The 20797-nt window shown below is 41.2% G+C and overlaps 3 protein-coding genes across 6 annotated transcripts; all 3 read right to left on the reverse strand.

Moving 5' to 3' along the window:
• Positions 1 to 8812: 8812 nt before the first annotated feature.
• Positions 8813 to 11467, reverse strand: Nf-YC (nuclear factor Y-box C). 4 transcript variants are annotated; one of them, XM_025298239.1, is made up of 5 exons: positions 11407 to 11467; positions 10060 to 10192; positions 9514 to 9981; positions 9205 to 9432; positions 8813 to 9091 (listed from the first exon to the last, which is right to left on the reverse strand). In XM_025298239.1, the coding sequence occupies exons 1-5, from the start codon at positions 11451 to 11453 to the stop codon at positions 8918 to 8920; spliced, it is 1050 nt and encodes a 349-aa protein (XP_025154024.1). In that variant the 5' UTR covers positions 11454 to 11467; the 3' UTR covers positions 8813 to 8917. The 4 variants fall into 4 exon arrangements, with proteins under 4 accessions (XP_025154024.1, XP_011143087.1, XP_025154025.1 ...); XM_011144785.3 differs by lacking the exon at positions 11407 to 11467 and adding an exon at positions 10550 to 10919 and having other exon boundaries at positions 8814 to 9091; XM_025298240.1 differs by having other exon boundaries at positions 8818 to 9091; positions 9259 to 9432.
• Positions 11468 to 13894: 2427 nt separating this feature from the next.
• On the reverse strand, positions 13895 to 14447 carry LOC112588413 (uncharacterized). Its single transcript, XM_025298236.1, has one exon. The coding sequence runs from the start codon at positions 14412 to 14414 to the stop codon at positions 13953 to 13955; it is 462 nt and encodes a 153-aa protein (XP_025154021.1). The 5' UTR covers positions 14415 to 14447; the 3' UTR covers positions 13895 to 13952.
• A 3896-nt stretch (positions 14448 to 18343) lies between these two features.
• On the reverse strand, positions 18344 to 20442 carry IFT52 (intraflagellar transport 52). The gene is made up of 6 exons (XM_011144783.3): positions 20032 to 20442; positions 19723 to 19940; positions 19490 to 19598; positions 19125 to 19407; positions 18764 to 19012; positions 18344 to 18692 (listed from the first exon to the last, which is right to left on the reverse strand). Exons 1-6 carry the CDS (start codon positions 20160 to 20162, stop codon positions 18423 to 18425), a joined length of 1260 nt encoding a protein of 419 aa, XP_011143085.1. The 5' UTR covers positions 20163 to 20442; the 3' UTR covers positions 18344 to 18422.
• Between the last annotated feature and the right edge of the window lie 355 nt (positions 20443 to 20797).

Consider the following 20797-nt stretch of genomic DNA (forward strand, 5'->3'; position numbering starts at 1 on the left):
ACCCCCGCCCGGTGGTCACGTGGTCGCGTTCGTTCGGCTCCTCTCCGTCCTGTCTCCTTTCCCACTTCAGCGCTCGTTCTCTCTCACTCTCTCTCTCTCTCTCTCTCTCTCTCTCTCTCTCTCTCTCTCTCTCTCTCTCTCTCTCTCTCTCTCTCTCTCTCTCTTCTCCCCCTCTCTCTCTCTCTCTCTCTCTCTTTCTCTTTCTCTCGCCTCGTCTCATCTCATCTCGCCTCTTTGTTCCGCGTTCTCGCGCTGTCCTTGTCGTCCTAAAACCGCTGTTTTCCCGTTTCTCTTTTTCTCTGTTGCTCTCTCTCTGTCTCTCTCTCTCTCTCTCTTCCCCTCCTCCCGTTTCGATTTTCCTAAAATTTGTCACACGTTTGCAATATGTTAACATCGTCTGTAATTTGCCTTCGACGAAGCTTGCTCCGGAACGAAGGATTGTTTCTCTCTTTCTTTGTCTCTCTTCTTTTCTTGATGTGTCTCATGGCATGTTAATTATATTATTATCATAACGGAATTATGATAATAATATGTCTTGTATGTAATATAATATCACATTTTAGTTGTATAATTTTTTACCTTTCGCAATATTGCGCGCGCTCTCTCTCTCACCCGCTTCTTATTTCTATCCTGCTTAAACTTCGTTCTTCGCCTCTCTCTCTCTCTCTCTCTCTCTCTCTCTCTCTCTCTCTCTCCCTCTCTCTCGCTCTCTCTCGCTCTCTCTCGCTCTCCGACGAGCGCACACAGGTCGCTCGTTAATTAAAGTGAGAGGAGCTAACGAGCCATAGTGTATGGCTAGGCGATGGCGCGAGAGATAAGAAAGGAACGAAAGAGAAAGAGATAGACGACGAAGACGAGAGAGGGAAAGAAAGGGAGAGCGAGAGGGAGATGAGTGGCTGCCGAACCGCTCGTGCGGGGGAGGAGTTTTTTCGAACTTCAACCTCAACTCCCGTCCTCCGACCCCGACATCGAATAATTGTCACCTCTTGTCACCGTTCATTTGTACGAATCGCTCGGCAATGATGTTTCTCTCTCTCCCCCTCCCTTTCTCTCTCTCTCTCTCTCTCTCTCTCTGTCTCTCTCCCTTCCCTATCCCCGCTCTCTATCTCCGCGACGGGACAGGTTTTTCAGAATCACCAGGAGAAACGTGGGACAACGATTAAAGGGATCTATATGGGTGATCTTGATAAGACTCGTAGAATACGTGTTTTAGGATCCGACGAATCGGCTGGCCGAAAGCAGGAATAAAAAGGTGACGCGCATTTTCACACATCCGTGTTTCACCGTCGGCCCACACGGACACACACACACTCGCCATGTGTGCGCGCCGCATTTTTGGATGTGTGACGTATGTCGTCTTGTACTTTCAGTTTAACATTCGCGCATTGAACATCGACGAGTCGTCGATGCGGACTCAATTCTGTTGCGGTGAGTGGCTCGCTCGCGTGCGAGTCGCGAGAAATTAACGTCGTGGAATCGAGACGAAAGGAACGACGTTCGAACGGGTTTCCGAATTCGCCCGGGCGTCCGGTCTCCTCGTTTATTTCGCGTTTGTGTGTGAGCCTAACCTAGGTTTTTCCACCCTTTTTATTATAGAGGAATTCTTGACGGGAGGTCCACACCGGCACTACGTCATACTCGGTGGGTTCCTGGAAGGCGAGAATGTTCCCGCGTCCTTTTTTCTCACTTTATCGATTACGGCGCGATAAAAGCGCCGCGAGATGTTCGCTTCCTCTGTCACCGCGTGACAAAATAAATTAGAGTCTACGTCGCGAGTGAAATAATGGAGGGCGAAGGGCGGCCGCTCACGGGGGAAATTAGCGTGTGCAGCTTCTCCTTTGGATCCTTAAAATTAAAGGAAACCCAGCGCAAGGTGAATCGCGCGAAAAGAGAGGTCAGTCGGAGCACGTGTGGCGGAAATTTGTTAAATCGAGTTCAATCGAGTGAAATTCACCGCGTTGAGATCGAATGCCGAGCTTGTTCGCAACTGCGAACAAGCTCGCGGTTATTTACACGCGCGTTTTGCCGCAGGATGCGGTATCCCTTTTTCTGCGATAAATTGCATTTGGCCAACGCGCGTGTTTTCGACTCGACCTCTTTGCGGCTAATGCAACTACAACGGCGAAGGGCGAGTCTGCATTTTTCAAGAACGAGATGACGAGAATGAGCAACAACGCGAGCGGCAATGTAATTTTCTACATCTTGTACCAACATCCATTGTACGTTTTCTACCCGGCCTGATGGACTCTCAAATTTCGTTAAAAGTCTCGCTAACGTTACCATAAAAGCATCTCGAGAAACTCTCGCGTTCTAAGAGCGCTTCGCGTTCCGACCGCTTTTTTGCTCCCGTTTCACGATTATTTCGGAACGCTTTTATTATATATATTTCGCATCGTTACATTTTACAATCGACACACTCGATTGCTTCTCGCATTTACAGTTGCTTGTAAAACGGTCAACCTTATTTGTGTATTACGTAAAGTTGGAAATCGTAGAAAATTCTCAATGAATTGTCCTCATTCTGATTTACGCTTGAGATCTGTGTGTGTGTGTGTGTGTGAGAGAGAGAGAGAGAGAGAGAGAGAGAGAGAGAAGCGCTGAATAATTTAATAATAGTATTTTATAGTAATAACGAAAGAATGTCGAGACATTCATAATGGTGCAACGTCCCGTGGCCCCACATTTCGCGAGCATTTTCCATTCTTCGTCTCTCCAACAGCGCACAATTTTCCGGAGAATCGTTCCCATCGAGGAGTGAATCCTCGTCCGCGCCGTTACGACGAAAATCGCGGGATGCTCGATCATCTTGATCGAGGCTTTGTGACGAATGACAAAGAGGAATAATGCTTTTACATAATAGGTCAGTAAACGCGAGGGTTCGGATAATCCAGTTTTTGTGTTTTCACGGTACGTCGGACAACGGGGGCCTCTTCGGGTTTACAGACCGGCGATCTCCATTTATCTCTTTGACAGCTGCGTTCGGCTGGTCTCATTGCGACCACGCTCTATCCGTTTGTTTCACCCGCACATATCCTGTATTCCGAAGCGACATCGCCTTTCGCGGAGACAGCGGATCCCGTTCTGTCGAGTCTTCTGTCGACAGGTTGTACCCTTGAAAATCCTCGCGCGAAAGTCCGCGTATTTAAAGAGACACAAACGTTCACCTCCTCCGACGTGAAGTACCTTGCGTATCTAATACCCATTTCTAGCAACGTCGATGAAACTTCAACGCGGATTTAAACTCAAAAACTTAAATTCAGATTAACAGTTTCGTCGATATTGCGATAGAAGCCGCGTATTTTTCCAAATTTCAACAACGACGGCTCGACAAAAATACGGGATCCTCGCGAATGGCCGTTCTATTGTTCGCCGTTGGCCGGCCAATGAAATTCACCACGCTTCTTCCCGCAGGAGCTTGCGACTCGCGACAGCCCGGGGAGACAGACGCGATACATCGTGCTCGCGCGAGAGAAATATCGGAAATATCGTTACGTGGCGCGGATGTCATTGCGTCTCCCGGGGGAGTCGCGCAAGACGTAAGACGACCGTAAGGCGGGTGATAAGGAGAGGCGCGCTGTCTGGAGGCAGACATGGCGTCGACATCCTGTAGGTCGGCCGACCCACCGCCGCCGAGCGGAGGAGGAGAGATGGCGGAATGGTGGTTGGTACCTTTATGATATAATGGCATGGGAGCTCGCGCCGCGAGAAGCGGCGTATATACTTGCTCTCTCGTGCGCGCAGACAAATCCGACACCGGCGGAGAGACCGCGAGAGAGAAGAAAGACAGACGGAGAAAGGGCGAGGGGCAGAGAGAGAGAGAGAGGAGAGAGAGAGAGAGAGAGAGAGAGAGAGAGAAAGAGAGACGGAGAGAAAGAGAGAGGGAGGAAGGGAGGGAGGGAGGGAGGGAGGGAGGGAGAGAGAAAGAAAGCCCTCGCGGTCGAGGGCGAGCAAGTTCGGTCGAGTCTCACGAAGTATGCGGGAGGCTTGTGGTCTACTACCTATATGCACGTATATAGACACACACGTATACACACGGAGCGCAAATGTGTACACGTAGTGTAACGACCACCCAGGTACATCATGTATAGACGAGCGCTCTAGGAAAATTCTAGAGAGAGAGAGAGAGAGAGAGAAACATATATGTCGCCGGAGTCGACGAAGACGAAGCCGAGTCGTACACGCCGGAGGATGACGATCAGGGTGTTGCCGAAAGCTATCGCTGTTGATAATCGATAAGTACTCACACGTATATGTTGGTCGATAGAGATCCGCGGAGGACCGGTGAAACGGGATGGACAGACGGACGCATTTATCGATTGGAAAGCTGTAAAGGAAAAGGACGGCGGTAATGACAGCGAAGGGTTGTTTCGTAGCCTGCCGCCGGACCTCCGCGCGGACGCGCCAAGCTAAAGGCCAAGCGCGTTACTTTGAACTCTGCAGGATTCCTCCGGATGAATTCACGAGAGATTAGACGGTGAGAAGAGTCGGACACGCTCTTAAAGCGCTGCAGTTAACGCGCGCTTTTCGCGCCGGACACGTGACACGTACCTAAAGTACGTTCCTGCGGAGGTAAATGCACACACGTGTGTGTGTGTGTGTGTGTGTGTGTGTGTGTGTGTGTGTGTGTGGAAGTCCTGCGGATGAGTTTCGGGTCGAGCTAAGTAAGCGGGATATGCATCCATCTCTCTCTCTCTCTCTCTCTCTCTCTCTCTCTCTCTCTCTCTCTCTCTCTCTCTCTCTCTCTCTCTCTCTTTCTCTCTCTTACACACACACACACACACACACATTTACTCTCTCCCTTTCTTTCTCTCTCTTTTACCTTTTACCGATGTGCGCGACGTGTTGGGACGTGGAGAGACATAGTGAACGTGTGTGCAACGTGAGGACATCGGTGCGTGTGTAGGTAGGTAGGTATGTACAAACGTGCGTTCTCCCTTGGTTATACACAGGGTGTTCCGTTGCTAAGAACAAAGACCGCTGGTTACCGGTATATTTACAACGGACCGGCCAAAAAATGTGTTCTCGGAAACATTCCCGGTAGGAAGTGACGTGCTCGAAGGAGGTCCCTTCCGAGACTGGATGGAACTAAGCGGACTTTTCTGCGTCAGCTTTCCCACACACTGGGCTGCGACATTTTGATCAAAGTACCAACGAATACTTATGAAAGTGTGAAAGCACATCGAATATTCTAAATATAATTATTGATTCTTGAATTGTTAATTTTACATCGGACATAGTTCGCCGTGCACAGAGTGCACCGGGAGCTTCTTATTTTTCCGAGAGTCTCCGTTGGCCTATCTCTTGGCGACGGAATCAGGATCGATCTCAATTAAATTATAAGCACCGAAACACGGCGAGAAAGAAGAAGACCATCAGCCATCTAATTCTTTTGATCCCGAGCGCGGTATCGATCTTTCAAATCATCGACAAGCTTTCCCAAGAAACGGACATGTAAGGAAAGAAGAAAAGAGTCGACGGAGTCAATGTTCGATTTCCACGATTAAAAGACCCGAAATTTCACGAAGGACAGAGAAGAAGAGAGAAAGAGATATCCATTTCTAGAAACTTCCTTAGACTCACATAATTTTTTTTTAGTAGACCCGCGGAATATGCTATCAGAGTGCGAGTCGTCGAGTTCGTAAATCACCAGTTCGTAAACCGGACAAGAGTGACAACCGGCGCGCATCGGTGCCGGAAGTCATCATCAGCGGCGTCAAAGAGGAGAGTTCACCCGGTGAACAACGAGTCGTCGACAAGTAGCACGTCATCGTTGGCACGCGCGGCCAAACAGACGGGATCATTCGGCGACTTTCCGCGGCGGCGATGGCGGCGATGGCGGCGGCGGCGGCGGCGGCGGCGGCGGCGGCGGCGGCGGCGGCGGCGGCGGCGGCGGCGGCGGCGGCGGCGGCGGCGGCGGCGGCGGCGGCGGCGGCGGCGGCGGCGGCGGCGGCGGCGGCGGCGGCGGCGGCGGCGGCGGCAGCGGCGGCGGCGGCGGCGGCAGCGGCGGCGGCAGCGGCAGCGACGGCGACGGCGGCGGCGGTGGCGGTGGCATTCCGCACGCGCGCGAATTGAGTCGCATTCTCGCCGTTCGAGCTCGTCCTCGCACGCCAACGAGTGACGAATGAATGATTTTCGGCGCGGGACACCCTGTGTGTGCATGTAACGCAGGCGCAGGCAGCTGTCACCTTACACCCATGGAGGAGGCATGGGGCTCTGCGGCGGCCATTCTCAACTTATCTCTAGGATCTTTGTAAACATGTCGTGAAATCCGAGTATTCCGACAGTGGCGTAGATCACGAGGTGGCGAGGTGGAGGCTCTATCGGGAGGCTGCGCCCGTCGAAATTTAAATCGGCCATGCGCGCATACCGCGTGCACACCCGATGAGGCCACGTCGCCTCGTCGACCCGACGGCGACGAGTTCGAATCTCGATGTCGCGGCCGCGCGCTAATGACTTCCGCTTATTCCGCGAGGACACGACGACGACAATCGTCTCGCCAAAATCGTCCTCTTCTTCCTCTCTTTCATTTGTCTCGTCGCAAGCGTGGCAGGACGACGCATCGGCGTCGTGCTTCGACTCCTCTTCCGTCACCACGCATTTTCTCGTCTCGATTAAAATCCTCGGTCGGCGTCGAATCCAACGCGCGGCGGCGGCGTCGCGACGTTGCGCGTTCGTCGTTCCCCTGGCAACCAGGACCACAGCGGCAGCGTCACTAAATGGGAACGCATCTTTGTTCCGTGCTAATAAAAAGGACACGCCGGCTTATACCGCGTGTGTCTCGCCCTTACCCCATGTGTCCTGCTTCATTTCGTTCAGGGAATGCGCTTTAGTGTCGTGGTAGTCTTTTGAAGCTATACGGAGATCGCGGTTGCGGGGAGAATCACGCGTTCGCGATAAAGTCTGAATTTCGCGATGAAAGTATTCGAAAATGACAGAGAATTAAACATCCTCGTAAATGTGGATCAGGAATGGTTGTTCAACGAAACGAGATGTATCGCGATGTCATTTTTTTTAAGTATAATAAACTTACCCCCATCTTACCCATCTTATTCAATGTTGAGAATTGAGAAACGGTAAAAGGAATAAAATTCTAAATAAAAGTTTTCTCGACAGAAGGCACGATACCCAATCGGAGCGAGAAAAGAATACAAATATATATATAAGCGACGTTGACGTATGCGTGGTTTTTCAGCACCCTATATACTCGAGGGTCTCGCGACGAATTGGTATTTCGATCGATCGTGTTTTAATACATCGGCAAATATCGGTCTCCAACGTCCCTTCGGTCGGAGTTCTCTCATTTTATCTCTTATCCCACTTGGTCGTTCTCCACGCTAGAGTTGGAATTTCCTATGACTAATGGATGAATTAAAATCAAATTAAAAGGATCGACTTACATTAAAATCGAACGTCTAATCGTGAAAACGAGAATTGTTGTAAAATTTGCATATTTGCTTCTATTTCTCTCTTTCTTCTTCTCCGTATCTCGTAATCGCAGGTGAACTTTGACCTGGACGAAAAAGGCGTGAGCTTAGACAAGAAAACGGGAGAATCGAGAGAGAGAAAGAGAGAGAGAGAGAGAGAGAGAGAGAGAGAGAGAGAGAGAGAGAGAGAGAAAGAGAGAGAGAAGTGGGACCGAAAAGAGAGAAAAAGATAGATTCATAATTTAAAATATTTGCAATCAAAAATATGGCATGCATCTTTAATTTCTGTTCCATCCATTCTACCTTTCACGAAATGGGTGTCGCTTGTTGTCGAGGAGAAAAATGTTGTTCGTTTATCATCAACGTTATCGGGACATTCCACACACATTCACACACACACACACACACCCGTACGCACGCAAATGTAAAATGATGTTTTTTCATATAAATTATTCGTTGCACATTCCTCCGCGAGACCAATGGAACGTTTTCCTTGAGAGCGCGCGTTATAACGTTTTAATAAAAGTGCGTATAGTTACTGTTATACGTGACATTTCGAGGCTATTGAAGATTCTGTGCCTCAGGACTCGCCAGACAAGAACCGCAGCAACGTGAAACATAATACAAGTTGCACCAGCCAGTCCTAAGCTCAGCCATGCGAAGCAGCCAGCGGCTAAGGAACGCGACGTACGAATCAGATTACATCTTGCGTTGGCTGCTTATCTTTATTCTTCACCTTACATCGCCTCGATTCACCTCATTTCGCTTCAGTGACCAACCCTTCGATCGGCGTCTTATAACAACGCTAGCACGCATTATCGCACGCCACGAACAAATATATGCATATTATAGATTTGATTGCAAATATTTGTACGTTACACGCTTCGAAGATATAAATATATTATTGAATATATTTATTTATAAAAAATATCGGTCGATATTCTGGGGCATATATACATAGTTATAATTTAATAATTAAATTTTTTGTACAGAATATCGTAAATATTAGACGTAATATGTCTATATGTAAAACACAGAGGATTGAAGATATCCAAACTAGTAAGAGATTTGGTGATATTTTAAATGTTTGTCATTTATTTAGCACGTTGTCTTAATCTCTAATATTGTTTTCATCAAGGATTTTTAATATTTCAGTAATAAATAATAAACAATTAATGAAAACGAAAAAATATTCTGTGGGATGTTAAGGAGATATTATATAGCAGTGAAACTTTTTTAGTAAATGCAAATTTGTCAATTTGGTAAATGTGATTTGCTTACTTTAATTGAAATGTAAATGACAGGATGAATAGAGAGAAAGGAAAAACTGGAAAATGAAATAAACATCATCGATAATTTACGAAAGAGAAATATATTTCTTTTTATATGATAATATCCATTTTCTTATCTTATAGTTCGAAACTATATAATAGTTTTTTTTCTTTAATTTTAAATGTCGTAATCTTATTCTAAAGCAAATATGATTATAAATATTACTCTGTATCGGCACTGGTGGTCTGTATGAAAACTGGAGCTTGCGCGCCTTGCGCAACTTGTATAAGTTGTGGCTGAGTTTGAATTGGAGCGGTCTGTATTATTATCGGCTGATTACCTCCACCCTGCACCTGCATGCGAATCATCTGCAGTTGTTGGGGAGTCAGCTGAATCTGAAAGAAAACAATGATATAGAGGAAAATTAGCTCATCAACATGAGCCAGACATAATACAATAAAAATCTGGATTTGTTACTTAAAGGTATGATCTGAACTTCACTACTTACTGGTATATTCTGAACTTTATTACATCCTGATATATTCAGAACTTGACTACTCACTGGTATATTCTGAACTTCACCACTGGGAGCAACTACTTGTTGTATGATTTGTAGTCCACTTGTTTGAGAAGTAGGTGATTGTTGTGCTTGTTGCAATTGAATAATTTGTTGACCTGATGACTGTTGCGGACTTTGCACTGTGACCGTTTGCGTTGTATTTGTGCTGGTAGCTTCCTAAGATTTATAAAGAAAAAGACAACATTGAATATGCGAGACCATTTTAATCTTCCTCAGATTAGTAAAGAGGAAATATACTTGTTCTACAGGACTCCCGATGTTGATTGTTTGGATTTGTCCAGCGGAAGGTTGCACGATTTGTATGGGCTGTGCAGCAGTATTACTACTCTGTACATTTTGATTAGCTGAAGCTTGCTGCTGTGCTAACTGAAAGTAATAATGCACTTGATCCGAATTCATAGATGTGCGTACAGTACTTTCAGTTTGCGCCTTGCTTTGCTTCAGTTCATCCCTAGGTACTATGTCTATGAGAAAATCAAACTGATCATATTTCGTAATTGCCATTGCGATGTCGTTTCGTTGGAGAGTACGTCGTTTGTTGTCTTCTGTATGTACCCATGCTCGGAGAGTTAGTTCGTGTATAAAAATTTCTGCAGCTTTGGAGAAAAGCATAGGAGCTTCAGCGCTAATCATTTTCACATCTCCATCCAACTTCATAATCTTTTTTATCCTAGCTAATGGCAAAGATTGTGTTTTCAAGTCCATCTGCAAAAAGAATGATTGATTATAGAAATATTGAAGAATTTAACTTTAATAAACTTTTATAACAGTATAGATACTAACGGTTGTGATCTTCTTGATTTCCTCAGTAACTTTTGGCCAAAACTGAGTCAAAGATTGTTGAGCCTCAGAATTGCCTGGTGATGCAATTTGCAAATCACCATTGGAATCTCCTTCTACCTCACTGTCTTGATTACTATTATAAATAATGAACATTGTAAGTAAAATAATACAGTATATAATTATTGTTTTCAATTTTTTTATCTTCACTAAATCAGAAACAAATCTATGAAAGATGTAGCACCAATTCTGAAACTAAACTGAACATTTTGCATTTAAGTTAGTAATTTAAGAGCAGTTTAAAGTAACATATTTTGTTCCATTTAATTTAATTAAAACAATATTTTATTGATATCGATAAATTTTTATATCTGTAAATCCTACGTTTTCCTATTTGTATGTGTGTAATCTACTAGTGTTGCTGCGTATATAAATACTTATATATTGTTTAATAGGATATAACCTAAAAGAGAACAGGCAGATGTTTACTTACGTATTTACAAAGAACACAGACATCTTTGTTAACTGTTTTTTGTGATTACACAAAGATTGAATTTAAAAACATACGAAAAATTTATGACGGATCGTAACAACCATGGCCTTTTCAAATTACAATCAATGAAATAAACTATTACATCGTGAACCAACTACAATGCGTTCCTGTTACTGTAAATATTACTACATTCGCAATATGGTTGAATTTAGGTACTGTGTTGAAAATTTGATTAAATATGTAAAATTAACAAATAATACGTTAACGATAACGTTAAACTAATCAACACAAAAATTACAAGCTTCGACTGTTGATTTCTTTGTGTATACGTTCACACGACTTCTGATTCGCTGCCGATTACTCTCTACTAATATCTGAAATATACGACGTTTATTCTTCATTGAAAAATAGTTATGGAGAATTTACACTGTCCCCAACAGATAAAAAACTCATGTCACTGAAATATATAGTGGAATGAGAGAGAAGAGAGATAGTGTAGTTAGTGCAGGAGTGCAGCGATAAATAACACAAATAAGATGTTTTGTAATCAATAAAACGAACAACGTAGCATCTGAAAGTGAATTTAAGCAATTTTAAATATAATAGCCTATTTGAATGGACTTAGATTAATTAACCCAGGATCAATTAAGGGACACTTTTACTATAAACTGCAGTTAACTATCCCCGTTTTATGCCCATTTCTACCAACCTTGGTTAACTTAACCAGTTGGTTATTCCAACAGAATTGACCAATTGCATTTGTCGTTAATTAGAATTGTTAAGTGCGATTGATCCATTCCGATGGAACAACCAGTCGGTTAAATTAACCACGGTTGGTACAAACGGACATTAGTCACCTTGCAAGATCCCACTGAAATTGCGGTCGTGGACATAAAGGCTGCATTCAGCAGACTCATCAGTTGGACAACATTACTAGATTTACCACTGAATCTCGCTCCTGATTGGTAAATACTTCTGGGTCTATGAAGAATCTAAAAGAATGCTCCAATCACAGACAATAATCACTAAGCGCTCTCTGATCACTTTGTTCTACTGAACGAGGCCAATACTGAGTGCCTGTTTTTTTTGCAACTTTCAGAATGCATCCCGGCTCGGTCTTTTCGTGTGACACGGATCGATCTTCGCTCGATGCGTCAAGCGAAGCATGATCTTTACACAAATTAACCTGATGAGCAATAAACGGATAAACAATAGGAGTTCAAAGCTTCTTGTGAAGTCTTTTCGAATCCCGAATATTGATTCTGCAGGCCTCCCACTAAAGCCCGTATCAGACTACGGATTGGAATTGAGTATTGGATTTAACCAATCAGGGCAAAGTTTACTATATTTGAGATTATTTTCTTTTTTCCAACTGGTCAAATTTCAATCCAATTTCAATCCCAATACATAGTCTGACACGAGCTTAAGAGGTCCAGTAAGAATTTAGTAAGAAGATCAACAAGAGGTCTTTATGGCCTCTCCTGCCTTTTGGCGACTTTGCATCGCACTCGTTTAACGATTTCTATTGTTCTTATTGTTGTTTGGTAGGTTAAAGAATTAAAATTAGATTCGATTGTGAGTACCGTATTTCCTGTTTTTATTTTTCCAGAACATGTAATCGCAAATGTGTTAAGGTTCGTCTACATTAGCTGTAAGAGTAAGGCTGTAAGATTGCAAGACACGAAATGAAATATTTTCATTCGTTGACAGCTTACGTTACAGCCTTACAGCCATACTCTTACAGCTATTGTAGACGAGCCTTTACAACAATTTTCTAGAAGCTTTGAACACTTATTGTTCACTGGTTCTAAAATATCAAAACTCTTCTTTCCCGTATATACTTTACCACATATATTTAAGACCGAATCGTCCAATTCTGTGCGTGATATATTGGGTTGGTCAATAAGTCCGTGCGGTTTTTCTCGATAGATGGCTTCAAGGCGCTCTGCTAAGCTTTATCTTCAGTCGAAAGTCTTGAAAGCGTATAATCATTAGGCCTGTTCATTTCGTCTGCATTGCTGAACTGGTGCATTAAGGCCCAGTTAAACGGGGTTTAAAGCAAGTTGTGGAACTGGACCTAAGTTAAAGTGAAACAAACGTAGGTTTTCTCACTTCAACTTGTTGCACCAGTTCAGCAGTGCAGACAAAAGGAACAGGCCTATTGACAGATGACATTTCAACGTGCATTTAAAAAATATATGTAAATATTGCTTGTGTATCTTGTGTGTTTTGCGTCATCTGAAAATGAATAATCAGAACGAGCATTTTCGGCATATTATACTTTTTTATTTTAAAAAAGGCAAAAACGCGGCGCAAACCTGTAAAAAGATTTGTGCAATATATGATGAGGATACCGTAAAATAACGCGTGTGCCAAAGGTGGTTTGCGAGATTTTTCCGTCAAAGACAAACCACACTTAGGCCGACCAAATGAGATCGACAGCGACAAATTGAAGGCGATAATCGACACCAATTCTACACGATACGGGAAATTGCAGACGTTCTCCAAATATTGAAATCAGGCATGGAAAATCATCTGCATCAACTTGGTTATGTTAGCCGTCTCGATGTTTGGGTTCCGCACGAACTGAGCGAAGCTCATTTAATCTAACGCATTTCCATCAGCGATTCACTCGGAAAACGTGAGAAAAGTGATCCATTTCTGAAGCGTATGGTAACTGGCGACGAAAAATGGATCGTCTACGATAACATCAAACGCAAAAAATCGTGGGGGCAGCGCCTCGAACGACCACAAACTACTTCGAAGGCAGGGCTTCATCCGAGCAAGATCATGCTCTCAATTTGGTGGGATTGGAAGGGTGTTGTGTTCTACGAGCTACTTCCGAAAAACAGAACGATCAATTCAGATGTGTACTGTAGTCAACTGGATAAATTGAATTCAGCGATCCACGAGAAGCGTCCAGAATTGGTGAATCGCAGCATAGTTGCTAGATGCAATATATTGCGACGCTACAGCGCATGCGTGAGATGATGTAGAGCTCGCTGCTTGAGTAAAAGTCTCAGTATCGTATCTTTTTTAAGATATTATAGCGCCCGTATTATATTATGCATTGAGAATTGCAATTGAGTAAATTAGATAATCTAAATCGTGGTTACTTTAATTAATCCGATAGTAATTATTAATCTATAGTCTAATATGAACGTAAAATCCTTTATCTGAAATAAAAAATGTAAGAATTATAGGGAGAAAATAAAGGTTTTGTGAAAAGACAAAATAATGTTTATAATTAATAAGCATATTATTTTATTTTCTAATGACTGCAGGTAATTACATGAATACCAACATTCATCGTAAAAGTAAGGGAAACTGCAGAAAAACCTTACTAGTATTCTTACAATAAATATGAAATACAAAATATTCTTATAAATACATATTAATGCCATTAATTTTTAATAATTTGCGTACAATTTTTTCGTTTCAGTCTCAGATCTCTGACTATCTTTGAGTCATTGAAAATATCTTTTAAAAGAGGGATCATGTCGTTAACTATGTTCAAAGTTATATTATGAGTCACATAAAATGCAGCTAATTTTATCTCGGCTATTTTTACTTTAATAGCATGATCCTCTGATGCACTTTCTGTCACAGTTAATGGAACAGATGAACTGACATTATGAGTTTTCATATTCCAAACATGTTTCTCTGTTTGAGAATGTGCTATTAAATTTTGCTTGCCGCATGCTAATACTGTGCGACAAACCGAGCAGAAAGCTTTTTCTGTGTCTATGTGTGGTTTTAGCCAGTATTTAAAAATATTCATATCTAACCATGCTTTTTGAAATGTAGCGCTCTTCCTCCTCTTCTTCTCAATGCCACTTGATGTTGAAGGCTGTTGTTCATCCATATTTTATGGTAAATAAACTATACACTGCACTTTTACTTATCACTACTAATCACACTATCACTGGGCTTATGTTAAAACGTACTAAACATTAAGTAACAATTACATTACATTAACATTACAATTTTTCACTTAACAATGTCATTGTTACATAATACAAATATTATGTAACAGTTACATAGTTGAGTGAGAAATTATAATATTAATGTAACGTAACTGTTACTTAGTATCTACTGCACAATACACTGGGATAAGGCATTCCAAAGCACTCGCGCAAGAAACGCGGGAAAACTACGCGGGAAAACAGCTGATCGGATAGCGCAGGCCCCTCCATGGACCCTGCGATGCGCTTTATTGCCGTCATTGGCATATGTTTTCGTAGAGCTCTACGTCATGTCACGCATGCGCTGTAGCGTCGCAATATATTGCATCTAGCAACAATGACTACGTTTACACGGCAAGGTTAATCCGAATTAGTAACAACCGTAGTTAGTGAATTCTTTGATTCGATTGGTATATTCTTTTACATCTAAAAATATACTCTAATCGGATTCGAGACTGCACTAACTACGGTAGTTACTAAGCCGAAGTTAGAAGCTGTGTAAACGTAGTCTATGAATCGTAGAGGTGTCGTCTTTCACCATGACAACACTAGGCTGAACACATCTCTACAAACCCGGCAAAAATTATTGGCGCTAGGCTGGGATGTCTTACCACATCCTTCGTATTCTCCAGACATTGCACCTTCAGATTACCATCTGTTTCACTCCCTTCAAAATTCCTTGAATGAAAAGCATTTCGTTTGTGAAGAAACTGTCAAACGATACTTGGAACAATATTTTGCCCAGAAAGACAGAAAGTTCTTTGAAAGAGGAATTATGAAGCTGCCCGAAAGATGGCAAAAGATAGTAGATAACAACGGCCAGTACATAATTGATTAAAGTTATTATCTTCTATTAGGTGCGCAACTAAGTTCCCGCTGTTTTTCAAGAGATGGCTCCAGTAGTAAGTGCTGGTCGATTGTGACATAACCAAAACGTCATGAACCAAGCTTAGACATATGGTAAACAAACCGCTTTGACACATTAGTGATTTTGTTTTTGCGTCATATACTTTTGGTTGTGTGAAAATGTCTGATTTTGTGCCAAATAATCGTCATTTGCGGGAAGTGTTGCTTTTCTTCTTTCATTCGAAGAAAACGGCGGCTGAAGCGCATCGAGAACTCCAAAAAGTTTACGGAGATGCTGCTCTAAGTGAAACAACGTGCCGTGATTGGTTCCGTCGCTTCAAAGACGGTGATTTCGATGTTGACGACCGTTCGCGTGAAGGAAGGCCAAAAACCTTCGAAGACGCTGAATTGGAGGCATTGCTCAATGAGGATCCGTGCCAAACGCAAAAAGAGCTTGCTTCAGCATTAGGAGTTACCCGCCAAGCCATTTCCAAGCGATTGCATGCGTTGGGAATGATTCAAAAACAAGGAACTTGGGTTCCTTATGATTAGAAGCCAAGAGACGTTGAGCGTCGTTTTTTCGCCTGTGAACAACTGCTCCAGCGGCAAAAAAGGAAGGGTTTTCTTCATCGCATCGTTACGGGTGATGAAAAATGGATTCATTACAGCAACCCAAAGAGAACAAAATCATGGGGACTGCCCAGTTATGCTTCTACGTCGTCGGCTCGGCCGAATATTCACGCTGCGAAGGTTTTGCTGTGTATTTGGTGGGACCAGGGCGGTGTTATTTATTATGAGCTGTTGAAACCGAACGAAACCATCACTGGGGAACGGTACCGAACTCAATTGATGCGATTGAGCCGAGCACTGCGCGAAAAGCGGCCACAATACGAGCAGAGGCACGAAAAAGTGATTCTACAGCATGACAACGCTCGGCCTCATGTTGCCAAACCCGTTAAAACCTACTTAGAAACGCTCAAATGGGAAGTCCTACCCCACCCGCCATATTCCCCAGATATTGCGCCGTCCGATTATTACTTGTTCCGTTCAATGGCACATGGTCTGGCTAATCAGCAGTTCCGCTCATATGAAGACATCTCAAAATGGCTTGATTCGTGGATAGCCTCAAAAGACGAACACTTCTACCGTGACGGTATTCGAGCTCTGCCAGAAAGATGGGAAAAAGTTGTCGCTAGCGATGGGCAATATTTTGAATGATTCATTTGTAACCATTTTTTCACAATAAAGCTGCATTTTCATAAAAAAAAAACAGCGAGAATTTAGTTGCGCACCTAATATATAAATAATCATCGATCATTTGTAAGTAAAAAACCGTACGGGCTTATTGGCCAAATCAATATATTATAGACTGGTTGAAATTGTGCTTTATTGCAATATTATGCATGTTTTACAATTATAACATTATGCTTAAATGATTTAAATGAAAGTTAATAAAAATTAAAGAGAATTTATTGTATTAAATAACTTTTCCATCCAGAACTTATTTCTATAAAAAATATGAAATCTCTTAAATAAAAGTAACTGAGTTTTTTATTTTGACATTTCTCAATTTCTAATTTATATATATATAATATATAAATATATAAATAATATGTGACAATATATTGCATCCTTTTGAATTTTTCTAACATACGAGGGCAGTCTGAAAACTTCTCGGCCTGGCACATAGATGGCATTAAAACTGTCAAACTATAATTGTATTGGAAAGTGGCATCCTTGATATAAACCCATGTAAAATTTTATTTTGATCTATCAAGCATTCGAGTAGTAGCAGCAGTTTAATATTGATGTATCATAATATTGATGTATCAAAATGTCTTTTTTAAAATGAAAAAAACTGAATATCGTGCAGTGATTAAATTTTTTGTTTCGGATGGTTTAACACCAACAGAAATTTATCCGAAATTGTTAAAAGTGTATAAGGATGCATCACCTTCACTTTCTACTGTGAAAAAATGGGCTGCTCTTTTTAAATCTGGTCGTACAAGCTTCGAAGATGATCCACGCGAAGGTCGTCCAAAAACTGCTACAACACCACAAAACATTCAACAAGTCCATGATATGGTATTAGATGATCGACAAGTGAAAATGCGTGAAATAGCTGAGGCCATAGGCATTTCAAAAGAACGAATTGGAAATATTTTGCATGAAAAATTACATATGAAAAAGCTTTGTGCAAGATGGGTGCCGCATTTGCTAACAATTGACCAAAAACGCATTCGAATGCGTATTTCTCGAGCGGGTTTGGGTCGTTTTAAGCAAAATCAAATGAATTTCAAGCGTCGTTTCGTAACTGTTGATGAAACTTGGATCCACCACTATACACCAGAGCAAAAAGAACAGTCGAAACAATGGATTGAAGCTGGTGGAAGTGCACCAAAAAAGGCAAAGACAGTTCCATCAGCAGGAAAAATTATGGCAACAGTTTTTTGGGATTACAAAGGTGTTTTGTTGATCGATTATCTTCAGAAAGGTAAAACAATTAACTCTGAATATTATTGTAACCTTTTGGATCTATTAGATGCAAAAATTCGTGAGAAAAGACCTGCTTTAAAGAAGAAAAGAATCATTTTCCATCAAGACAATGCACGTGTTCACACAAGTGTTTTGACAATGGCAAAATTCAACGAATTAAAGTACGAATTGCTTGAACGTCCAGCGTATTCACCAGATTTAGCTCCCTCTGACTATTATCTATTTCCAAACTTGAAAAAATTCCTGGTTGGAAAGCGTTTTACATCAAATGATGAAGCTATTGCAGCCGTGAATGGATATTTTGCAAACCTTCCTGAATCATACTTTAATGATGGCATTGAATTATTGGAAAAACGTTGGAATAAATGTATTGAAGTTTCAGGAGATTATATTGAACAATAAAACATATTTCACAGCAAAAAAAATTTCTTTCATTATTAGGCCGAGAAATTTTCAGACTGCCTATGTAATATATATATGGTAGAAAGTTGATAAAAACATTTAATGTCATCTATTTATTTTTTGAGAAAAAGCTATATATACATTAAGTTCTGTATATAACAATCTTAAACGTGAATTGCCTTATAACTACAGATTTTCTGGAAAACAGAATTTAATACTTCTTTAGCAGTATGTGTATCAGTATTATTTATCCTTATTATACTTCCAAATTCTCTGATGTAATGATCTAGTTCCCTGTCACTTGATAGGTCTTTCGTCACCATGTATTTGTTAGTAAGTTGTGACAACTTTAATAGATCAGAGCTAAACGCCTCATCCAGATCAAATAACTCTAAAGCAGGTGGTGGTAATTCTTGAAAACTTGGTGGAAATACCTATGGATTTATTCCGAATTTATATTATTCGAAGGTAATAAATCAATAATATATAATTTTGACATACTCACCGACGCCTGTGTAGGAGGTAAAGGTGCCTCAAAATGAGGCGAAATCAAACTAAGAGGCTCATGCTTCACACCCAGAGCTTCATACGCCTTTATACAAGCTGGTATCATATTCAGATTAATAGAATAAAAATGATGTTTAAATAGTTTCGTATATTCACGAGGTATATCTATGTTATCCAAATCTTGTGTGCAAACTTTTGGATTATCTGCTTGTTGAGTTATATCCGGTATGAAATTGTACTCCCAAAACTGCACACATAGAAATATCCTTTGTTAACAGTCGCTAAAGAAGACAGTTGCTTGATCTCTGTCTTGATCAAGAAATTATGTTGTATTTTCTGCAAGTTTTCTACAAACTTACGTCTACATCATCGGTGTGAACATCCGCTGTTTCAAAGATATTTAATTCAAAAAAGTCAAAGATCATCTCACGCAATGCGTCGTTGTTCTCTTTTTCTATGTAAGTATCTGTCAGCATTCTAGACGAGCCTAACACAACCAATTTGCCACCACTGTCCTTCACACAATGATATGCGCAAATAGGTCTATTCATTGGAATGGCAACAGATCCACTGGACAATGCCACTACAGATGGTTGTACTACATTTAAAGTTGCCCCATATGGATACAGGAATTTTATATTACTGAAAGGATTATCTATTAATAAGCAAATTTATTTTTAAAGTTAAGGACTAAATACAATTCTACTTTTTATTTAAGACTTACATATATTCATTATGATCTTTCAGAAAGATAGACTTGTTTGACAGTCCTTGACAGATGAGAGATTCTTTGGGATGCATTGTTTGACTGTAACTCATACGAGCTACACTATCTGCAACATAGAAATTAATGTGTAAATTTATATATATTCGCTTTTGTATTTATTTTTGCTTTTATCTAGTAAAATTATAATTTTATTTGTATGTGTACATATCATTAAAAATTATTTTACATACCGTTATTCACCATTATGCCAAACTCTTCCAATAAGAAATTAATATTTGTGTTAGATTTATTTTCGCCACCCTCTCCAAGTGTGACAAGAATATTACCACCGGAATTTAAAAAACTTCTAATAGAATTCACTTCTAATTCAGTAAATTTACTTAATGGTCCTGGTAATACTAAAATTTTTGCGTTTGTTAATGATTCTTGTGATATCACTTCATTATTCCTGAAACATGTAAATTAATTATTATTTTAACATGTATTTTATATAGTTGACTTGTATGTTGCATTTTTTGCTTCGAGAATCTTTTGCTCACTCAATAAATTTCCATTTTGCTTTCAATTTACGTTGCAGCACTTTGAATTCGTCGTTCAGTTTTCTTTCATTTTTTGATACATCGAAAAGAATGACATTTTCATTATTATCACCGCCGGGAATCGAGCTCATTGTTAAATTACAATACAAATAAACTTGTTAAATAAATTGTGACATCACATCGTTACATTTAGTAACTGTTGGTAACTGTCAGCAATTGTCAAAATGTATGTATCAAAACATTTCAGTGCTTCGTTGCTATGGCAATAATGGTCGCGTTCAGCAAAAACAGCTGGTTACAAAGCGTTTAGTAATTATTATTTATGATTGGAGTATTCTTTTAGATCTGCGGATACAGGAGAACGAACCAATCAGGAACGAAAATCATGAAGCAGTTTTTTCTGCTGAACGCAGCTATTCGCTGCATTCCGATATTCACTGTCAGTATTGAAAATACATAGTTTGTATCACCTATATTATAGATTTTCAGTGCTGGCAGTGAATATCGGAACGCAGCCATTTAGTCTGTTCTTTTTGGCTGCACTGCGGAATTAATGCAATAAGTTAAGCCAGCGGCACACGATGCTTGTTTTCGTGCTGGATTACTTGCTGGATGAAAATACTGCGTTCTGATTGGTGCATTTCCATCCATCTTCGGAAATGTACCAATCAAAACGCAGCATTTTCATCCAGCAACACAGATGTCTATACTATACTAGATTGCTAACTTCTCAAAAGAGCTGTGTCCCGCCCATTTTCCGGTTCGG

Source organism: Harpegnathos saltator, unplaced genomic scaffold (genome assembly GCF_003227715.2).
Source record: "Harpegnathos saltator strain DR-91 unplaced genomic scaffold, Hsal_v8.6 scaffold212, whole genome shotgun sequence".
Lineage (NCBI taxonomy): Eukaryota > Metazoa > Arthropoda > Insecta > Hymenoptera > Formicidae > Harpegnathos > Harpegnathos saltator.

What these genes read in the sequence shown, in the direction of transcription:
- LOC112588413 (XM_025298236.1), bottom strand. Translation starts at nt 14,414, where the DNA reads ATGGATGAACAACAGCCTTCAACATCAAGTGGCATTGAGAAGAAGAGG.
- Nf-YC (XM_025298239.1), bottom strand. Translation starts at nt 11,453, where the DNA reads ATGCAGCCTTTATGTCCACGACCGCAATTTCAGTGGGATCTTGCAAG. An exon ending in TCGGGAGTCCTGTAGAACAA is followed by an intron (nt 9,433 to 9,513) that starts GTATATTTCCTC and finishes TATAAATCTTAG; the next exon opens with GAAGCTACCAGCACAAATAC. An exon ending in ATAAAGTTCAGAATATACCA is followed by an intron (nt 9,092 to 9,204) that starts GTAAGTAGTGAA and finishes GTTTTCTTTCAG; the next exon opens with ATTCAGCTGACTCCCCAACA.
- IFT52 (XM_011144783.3), bottom strand. Translation starts at nt 20,162, where the DNA reads ATGAGCTCGATTCCCGGCGGTGATAATAATGAAAATGTCATTCTTTTC. An exon ending in TGGCATAATGGTGAATAACG is followed by an intron (nt 19,599 to 19,722) that starts GTATGTAAAATA and finishes TCTATGTTGCAG; the next exon opens with ATAGTGTAGCTCGTATGAGT. An exon ending in AAAGATCATAATGAATATAT is followed by an intron (nt 19,408 to 19,489) that starts GTAAGTCTTAAA and finishes TAATCCTTTCAG; the next exon opens with TAATATAAAATTCCTGTATC.